At 40.3% G+C, this 9,629-nt stretch overlaps 1 protein-coding gene across 1 annotated transcript in view; it reads left to right on the forward strand.

The window, feature by feature from the left end:
- The window catches only part of LOC109473213, a 54,806-nt gene that overhangs the window by 14,024 nt on the left and 31,153 nt on the right, over positions 1-9,629 (forward strand). Inside the window, exons 11-18 of the mRNA XM_019773088.1 lie at positions 2,399-2,587; positions 3,247-3,554; positions 3,718-3,859; positions 4,536-4,667; positions 5,508-5,630; positions 6,002-6,274; positions 6,747-7,007; positions 7,994-8,129. Of these exons, the coding sequence (XP_019628647.1) occupies positions 2,399-2,587; positions 3,247-3,554; positions 3,718-3,859; positions 4,536-4,667; positions 5,508-5,630; positions 6,002-6,274; positions 6,747-7,007; positions 7,994-8,129 (1,564 nt within the window). The remainder of the gene's footprint in view (positions 1-2,398; positions 2,588-3,246; positions 3,555-3,717; positions 3,860-4,535; positions 4,668-5,507; positions 5,631-6,001; positions 6,275-6,746; positions 7,008-7,993; positions 8,130-9,629) is intronic.

Genomic DNA, 9,629 nt, shown 5'->3' on the forward strand with positions numbered 1-9,629 from the left:
GCAATGTATGGCAACACCTCTAGTGCGATTTTCTGCACTGAAAGTAGAAAAATATAAAACTTGAAAAATTGGCTTAGCTGTAGCCCATTCATTTCAGAATGGGCTACAGCTAAGCTGTAGTGTCCGTTGCCGGCCACATCTGGCCGCTCCAGTACATGACAAGAACACCAAATCTTGCAAGACCTGTCATTTAGGGGTTGACAAAATGCTACAGAAATAACATAAATGACAAAATTACTTCGAAATTGCAACAAAATGTAATTAATGTACCTATATGGTATACTTGGCAACGGACACTACATGGCAACGGACACTACACCCTTGAGGTTTTTTGACATTATTTCATATAATTACAGCAATAGACTGAAATAGCTACTGTGTTTTAAGTCAGCATCTTCAGCTGTTTCAAAACCTGAAATCATATGCACCCACAGCTTTTCTATTTTAAGTTATTACCGAGCAACGGACACTACACATTTTCTCGGACAAAAAGACAGGTAACTGTAAGCCATCAGCCATATTAACCCAAAGGACAAGCAACATACAAACACATGTTTTGTGTCATATATGGATTTACCTTGCATAACATGCAAAATGGCCAGTTCTATCACCATCCTTTTTAGTACAGGGAGATGAGTTAATTGCAATGTGTTAATTTATGAATTTTACATAACGTGTACAACATATTGATAAATGCGCTCTAGAAAAGAGAAATTTCCAATCATCATCAGGTTTTTTGCAAAACATATCAGACTGAGCATGTCTGAACATATTGCAAATCTTTTCATTCCATTTTTTTGTTCCCAAATTACTTAAAAGCATATTTAAAAAACTGGCATTTTTCAAGTGCAACAGCATAACGTAGATTTTATGCCAATTTCTGGTCTTAAATTGGCCAAAGCATAAGTTTTAAACATCTTAACACCAAATCTCTTCCTGATTGTCTGGAAAATAACTGTACTAGTATAACAAGTTTGATAAATGTCAACAGTATGCGATAAATACAGAGTAAGATTGACATAACGATGCACGATGCCATTGGCGCACCCTGATCTCGGAATAGCCGTGAGACAAGCCCAATTTCTCACAAGTAGTGAGGACTAACTGACCCAATAGGAGAAGAAGGGTTTATGAGGCTAGTCGGGAAAATTCCCTACCCTATTTTAGACCATGATAATGGTTTGTTCCACTTTCACTCACGTGGGTTCTTTAACGTGCTTGAGGTGTGTCTCTCCTCAAACACGGGACCTCCATTTTAACGTCCCATCCGATAGGACGTCCCTAACTGAAGCTAGGTACTCACTTCCACCTGTCAAGTGAGTGAAGTGAGGAAAGTCGTGTTAAGTACCTTTTCCAAGGGTACAACGTCGGGGCATATGTTCGAACTTGTTCGGGTACGACCCGGAGTCAAACCCGGGTCTCCCTGTTTCATAGTCCAGTGATCTACCACTACGCTCGGTTGGGTTAAGGCGGCCTAGGCTGATATTCATGTTCGAGTTCGGGCGTGTGTCTGCACGATTGCCACAATCATGTTTCGAACCCGAATCATGTTCCACCATGTTCGATATGACGTAATTCGAATAGAACGCGTGTTCGAATTCGGGGTTACCGGCGGTCATTTGTATGTTTCCCCTGTAAACCCGCGTTGTTACGCATTTTATTCACGGAGTATGACTTAAACGGCTTTACGCGCAGCTGAAAACAGCATAATTGATCTTTAGAGTAATCCATGTTTACGTATTATCACTTTTTTATCAAAATTGTCCGAGGCTATTTTGCATATAAGTCGATATTTTTTAACTGTGGCGATTTTTTAACGAAAAATGACAGAAAAATAGCTGTTTCTGCCGTTTTTGGCCCAAAAAAACAATGTAACTGTCATTTAAAACAAAATAGCCTCGGACAAAAATTATTAATAGGTGGTTGGCTTTCTACTTGTAAAATATCATGATGAAAGGTGTTGTTACCGCTTGCGCGTAAAGCCATGAAGTAAACAGCTTTTTTTAAACCAAAATGTTGATTTTTAACCCAAAAATCCAGAAGTAATAAAAACAAAATAACCTTTATTCAATGTGTTTCAAGTACTACTAGAACTGTGTGAAGTTTCGTTGCGGTGCGACCAAGCTATCAAAAGTTACAGACATATGTATGAAATACTACTCATAGTATGCCATAGGCTGCCTTAACCCAACCGAGCGCCACACGCCGCCACAAATGTGTACACTGTTGTGTTTCCTGACCGACCCTAGAAAAAACTTGTGACCTTACCCTTTCTTGGAGTGATGAAACGTTGAAATTTTACTTTGTTTAACAGTTACTAGTATTGTTTAACTTTGATCAACATACATGTATGCCATGTGTAAGAAGACTCCATATTAAACGGTTCCTTTGTTTGCAGGTATTTTGTCTGCTGATGAGCTGCGAGGCTTCTGGATCTCCTGGTCCCCGGATGGAACCATAGCCGTGGGTCGGGAGGGAGAAGGCAGCCCGTTCCTGCAATGGCAGGACCCAAAACCGCTGCCTTTCCAGTACTTAGGTTACTCCACAGGATATGGCAGCACCGGACAGTTTAGGTTTCCATGCCAACGTATGTATAATAATTTGCATTATGTGCATTGTATTTCCTTTTTTGACAAACATTTTAAACAATAACGTTACACACGTTTTTTCACCAAGCAGGTAAAGATCTCGTCTCTTGGAGTCCTCTTGTGTCTTGTGTATTACATTTTTGCAGATTTGTTTTCATGAGGGAATAATATTATGTAGATTTAATGGTGCATGACCTGGTAGTAAGTAAAAGACTGTGCGTGTGTACATGGTTGTAGGTCACTGGCAGACAGTGTCCATTTATCAGTTCGAAGAGGGTGGCCAACTGTAGCAAATATACCTTAATTTACCTTTGCTACCAAGCCCTTGCATATTCTTACTGCCACACATTGTACCATGTACGATTGTCGAGCAATAAAGTTAATTCATGAACTGGGAAATTCCTAGCCCGGGGGCCAGACCCATAGCACACTGGACACAAAGTATCTCAGTGAGCATACTTTGTTTCCAGTGTGCTATGGGTCTGGCACCCAGGCTAGGAAATTCTTTCTGTATCTTTATTTGTATATCTGCCCTTTGGCATAACACGCCAGCTTTGCAGGCACGCGGCGCGGTGGCAGGTGGCTACATTACACCAAAGGTCAATAGAAAAAGCTAAATTTTATTTATTTAGTAATGATTTTGAAACCTCTGTTTTAGGACATCCATTCTGGTCAGCATCTTCAGAGTCTGATTCAAAGCACGCAGCTTATCGTGCACACATGAGCACTCTCGAAACCGCCAATGCAGCGGGTGCGTGGGAAGCAGAAACCCAGAACCAGGACCAATGGCTGATGAGGGATCTTGGTGAAGTGAGCGCCGTCAGTGGCATTGTCACCAAAGGCAGGAACTACAGCCCTGATTGGCCATGGGGCATGCATGACCAATACGTCACATCCTTCATCATTTCATACGGTGAAGAAAATGGCGATGAGAAGTTCTACACCAATGCCCAAGGGCAAGATATTGTAAGAATCATTGAATTTCCTTCTAGATCTTAGAATGTTAAACTTTACTGACTCACAATAATTTATAACAAATTTGCTATTTTTGTCCATTAGTAGCAAGTAGAACTTGATTTTCATGGCATGTACAAAAAGTCTTCATACGCTGCTTAATTGTACTACTAAGGTTTTTCCGGGGAACAGCGACAGAGACACGGAGGTCATCAATGACTTCAGAGACTACAGCGGCCCCATTACTGCACGCTTCATCAAAATCCATCCACAAACATGGAATGAGCTCATCGCTATGCGGGCGAGGATCCTGAAAGGTTTGAACCATTTTAAGAGCAGCAGCATATATTTCGGGTACCCCAAATGACGGCACGATGTGAGATTACTCATTGGATGTGCATTTGCACGCGTGCTAGACCTCAGGCTGACACATTTTGCATGCATGTATGTCCTCGCGCTGCGCTGCCTTCGCACGCACATAGATTTTCTTACTACAAACAGAAGTAAACACGCATTTTGTGGGTGCAAAAGTGGAGGGCAGAATGACATAATGCTTACCAAGCCCAACCTAACTACATTTTGGCTTATATTACATGGTTTTACTGGCAATGGCATCGATCCTTTCCATGTCGAAATTTCATTTTAATTTACTACTTTGAATAAACGTATGACCTGGGTTCGAGAATGTAGTCATATGTATGAAACATAAACCATGGTGTAATAGCAGAGAAAGTTTAAATTTCATTGCACAATTACCACCTCAAGTGATCACTCACTCACTCACTTACTCTCACTCACTCATTCACTTACACACTCACACACACACACACACACTCACTCACCCACTCACTCACGCACTCACTAACTCACTCACTCACTCACTCACACACACACACATACACACGGACTATCTTTTGCTTCTCATTACATTCCAAAACGTGCCCATTACTGATTCAATTGTGAATGAGTGAAATATCCTGTTTCCATACAAAGAGCCGTTACCGACACCTGTCAGTCACCCCATGACATCAACCCGTACCACTACTGAGGATGACACAAGCGGAACACGGAGAGACATCACCGTAACTTCCACATCTTTGGAGTCTACCACCAAATGGACAACAGGTAATCATCCTTCACTTAGATATATTGCTGCAGTCAATATGCGAAGGCTACTAATAGGTGTTAATTTTCAAGCAGAACTATTTACTTAGTAAGTACTTTATGTCTTGGGCATCGTGGGGAGGGACAGTTGGCGACAGATGGCTAGTCTGGAGGCTGATGTTACAGTCATGCCATACCTAGTCAGGGTGTCCTTCACACTTTCTATCCATGTCTTCCTGACACGTCCCTTGGCCTTAGTACCTGGGTCGGGGAATGTAATGTATGAAACATAACAGAGAAAGTTTAAATTTCATTACACAATGTATCGTATAAGTGAATCATTATGATACATTCTATGATCATATGATGTCAGTTTCAGCTTCATTGAAGTTTGAAATCACTGATTTCTTATTTTCTCGCTGCTAACTGTTGAGTGTTAGGTCTAGGAAAAAAAACAGTTGTGTTCCCTGTTTCAATCCTGAAAAAAATAGGGTCAGTAGGCAGGGATGATCTGTTTTTTCCTTATAATGATTCTTTTTTTATTAGACCTTGGCCACCTTTAGTGATCCAAATTGTACAATACAGTTTAACAAAGTAAAACTTACATTGAGGACACTTATATTTTCAATGTCAATGTTGGAAAACTGATTGTACAACATTTCATCACTCGGAAGTCAGATCATGGATCTAGAAAAGGTTAATCGGATCAAAAAATTCATGTCCCTTGTAGGGGTCCACCCCCCAAAAAGGCTAGGGTCCGCATTTTTTTCTAGGGTCAGTTGGGAAACAAGAAACGCAACTGTTTACATTTTTTTCCTTGGCCTAATATCATGGCCCCAATTTCACTTCATTTCAAAACAGTGACACCTCCACCAGAGGACTTGCGAGTAACGACCATCACTGGTACAACTGTCAAAGCTTCATCGACAGCGACCACCAATCCCAGCGCTACAGGCCCAGACGTCAATGTCAATGTTGCAACTGGTACTGTAAACTTTTGGCAATGTGGTTGCTAGCTAGAGAGTAGAACTGCAACAATATTAGTTTTGACAGTTGAATAATTTTATAGATAAGTCATGAAGGTGACCCCCACATGCCAGGTTGATGCATGTCAGTGTGTAATATTTGTACAAGAATTCTGTAAGTAAGTAAATGTTGTTCATTAGATCACAATCATACACAGTCGTGTACATTTTACGATCCTCCCTTTTAGTAGTTTTACAGTACTGTTCCAATATATTCACTGAATCCCAAAACACTTCCTGGAAGTTTAAGATCTCTGATTTCTCTTTTTGTAAACTGTTGAGTGTTATGTCCCTCACACAATTTCACTGTAAGTTATCTTTTCAAAACAGCGATTCCGCCCCCAGAGGACTTGCGAGTAACGACCGTTACTGGTACAACTGTCAAAGCTTCGTGGACAGCGACCACCAATCCCAGCGCTATCGGCTACAGAGTGTGGATAAGGGAAAGGGAGTTGGCTGACGCCCTTTTCACACATTTCCTTCCAATCAGGCAAAGGGAAGTGACATTCAAGGAGCTCATACCAGCCACAGAGTACATCATATCGGCAACAACTATCAACATGGACATCGAAGGGCCAGAAGTCCAAGTCACTGCTGTAACTGGTACTGTAAACCATTTTTCGTTAATATTTTGTTTAAAAAGAATGAATTACCGGTAACAACTTTAATGTTCTACATGATTGTATAATGTAAGTTACCTGCATAGTATGATTGTTTTCCTTTGCAGAAGGAAAACATAATGATTATAATATTTGTTTTTGCTCTGTTTCTTCTTCTCCTCCAAACACATAAGGTCAATGACCTGGACCAGATGTCTATCACCATGGTAACCAGTGAGACACCTTGTGGTGTTGGATTACATTATGTAGCAATAGCTGGACAGAATTGGACTGTGTCACCAGATATATGTTTTGTCAATAAACAGAGTTACAAAATTTATAATAGTTTGTTGGGCTAGACCGTGTAAAGGAAAAGTTTATTATTTGCTTTGCAAATGTTACCTGTGTCAGTGAGTGTCTAGTAGTATGTTATTACACACATTATTGTTGATGTACATGACATTGTATATTTTCAGAAACGGAACCACCTTCAGCATTGTATGTTGAAGACAGGACGATCGACTCAGCTGTCATCTCGTGGCTGCCTCCAAAAGGTGCGATCATCGAGTATTCCGTCAGCTACACCGGCGCTGGAAAAAGTACATCTATGACCAGTCCAGGAGATGCACACAGCTGTGCGTTGACAGGTCTGATCCCCGGTACATGGTACGACATTGAAGTGGTGGCTGTGAGCAGGATTGGAAGGAGCATCGCTGTCACCACAAGTGTTGTTACAGGTTAGTGACAGGATCTGATCAGGGTACTTAAAATGAATGCTGTCAAATATGTAAATCAGGTCAGGCTGTACTTTTAACTTGATGGTACCAAACACTGGTGAGAAAGGCATATTAATTTGTTTCCTTGTGATACATGTGTGATTTTATTATTATATAATTTATAATAACTCTCACCTCCTGCAAATTCTTATCATTTTGAGAATTCAAATTAATTTTACTTCCAGGACAGAAGTATTGTTTAGGTGCTGTTTTTTTGGGGTGTGTGTATGTTTTGGTTCCAGAGTACTGTACGTGACAAAAAAAAGTGGTGGCTTTTACTGTTGATACATTATGTAGGATGTAGACATGCATGGTTGAAGGTTACCCAGCATGTGCCAGGTTGACAAAGTACTGAGTGTGTAATAAATTGTGCAAGAATATCAATTATTTAAGTGTTCAGTACCGATTAGATTACATCATACAATCCCCTTCTCAATTCCAAACATATCACAAAAACCCCCAATACATGTACCTCCCTGAAGTCTCTGATTTCTATCATGCTTACTGCAGAAGCACTGTGTCATAGTCTATCACAAAACTTGTAGGTAATCAGGGCTCGAAATACTGGGTGCATGTGCACCTTGGTGCAATCAAATTGGAGCTGTGCACCCATTTTTTTTCTGTGGGTGCACCCAAATATTTTTGTAGGTATTCTTTACATAATTTATCAAAATGTATAATACTGTACAAGATATTCTTGGCATCTAAGTGACAGATAAATCTTTCTTGTAGTACTTGCCTTAATGTTTAAGATTTTGAAGTTAGCTCCCATTTCGGATTCAAGCTCAGAAGAGAAGCAGTAAGATCTGTAATTATGTTTTGTTTTATATGGTGCACCCAAAAAATGTTTTGTGGACCCAATTTTTTAGGTTGGGTGCACCAGTGCACCTATTCCCAAAAATGAATTTCGTGCCCTGGTAATGATATCATGCATTTTTAACTTTCAGAGACCGACCCACCGTCAGCTGTGGAGGTGAGTAGCTGGTCTGCTACGTGGATGGTTCTGGAATGGAAGCCTCCCCTGGCCAGGGTCGTGTCATACGAGGTCACGGTTTCACAGACGTTCAGCGAAGAATTGTTCAGGTAAACCTTAATTGTCTTCGTTAGGAAGACTATGGAATTGTCTCGCCGTATTGTGGGTGACTGCGGGCTTAGAGTAACTCTTGTCATGATTCGATGTCCATGATTTTTGGCAGGCAGATTACCGTTGTTGAGGCCGAAGTCAAGTGCAAGTTTGAGCTTTGTGGGGGGTCTGTACTTCACTGCAGTGGACTTTTTGTGTTTGTGGCTTGTTAGCAAAATAACTCAAGTATGTAGAATAAAAATTTAGGAAAAAAAAGGAGTACAGACTCTGAGATTCTTTTTCACTCCAGACCAAATTGATTTCTAGTATTAAAAAACATTTGTTTATCTACTAGAGAACAATGTCCCTCTGACGAAGGCATGTCAGACCTCTAGTTTGTTATGCTATCAGGTTGTCATTAATGTTCTTAATCTTATGCATGTACATGTATGCATGTTACTTATTTACTATTATCATATAGCCAGATGACGTCGACCAATCAGAAGGCTCCATTTCCCCCAGAACCCAGGTCATTAATATCCGATATACGGACCCGCGGGTCCGTAACCGACGATACCATTACATGGCAGGGTGGTGTTTTCTTCTAACCTACTTCAGATTCTAAAGACCTTTCTGATAGACTTGTTTGTGTAGAGTAGTAAATTAATTTCGTTTTGATAAAACTAAATACAATTAAAATCAGCGGTAGATTCAGGAAAAAAATTATTCATAAACCGCAGAGATGGATTTGGACAATAGTGGTGGAGAAACAGTTGAGGAAATTCAGCGGTAAACTTCAGCGGTAAACTTCAGCGGTAAATTTAGTTCGTATCTGTAACTTTCAGCTTTAAATAATTGGTTTGTTGCGAAGAGAATTCACTTCAATGCAAAATTAAAATATCTATATGTTACACAGGAGTTATTTCCCTTATGTGTCAGCTTGATGTACATGCATATGTGACAATGTCTATATGATAATAATGTTAATGACCCGCTTTCCTTCGGTGTATACGGTGTCATAATTCATGGTCGGTTCCTATAACCACCTCATAAACGACCTCGTCCGCTCCGCGGCCTCGGTCGTTCATTCGGTGGTTATAGGAACCGACCATGAATTATAATAATAATAATAATAATAATGCGGGTTTTATTTGAAACACCTCACAGCCCGAAGGCTGAATTACATGTCCCGTACATTGTATAAAACATATTGTGGCAATAAAATCATTACATTTTTACAATACAACACTAAAAGTTAAAATACCAACCTCATTAAAAGTACTAGATTAAAATCAAATATATAACGGCATGTACATTACAGGATTACATTACAGAGTGCTGTTTAAAAGCTGGACGAGGTAAGGCAACGGGCTTTTCGCATATCTTGCTGTGCGTGCTGGCAATTGGTCTAGTTTTTTGTTCTGTCTTGTTTCCCTCCCACTGATCTCTCCCCGAAGTCGAGGAAACCAATGTCTGTACTGTTCAGACTTGTACAGCTTCTGGGCAAAACTTCAGGCTAC

Source organism: Branchiostoma belcheri, unplaced genomic scaffold (genome assembly GCF_001625305.1).
Source record: "Branchiostoma belcheri isolate BF01 breed outbred unplaced genomic scaffold, Haploidv18h27 scaffold294, whole genome shotgun sequence".
Classification (NCBI taxonomy): Eukaryota; Metazoa; Chordata; class Leptocardii; order Amphioxiformes; family Branchiostomatidae; genus Branchiostoma; species Branchiostoma belcheri.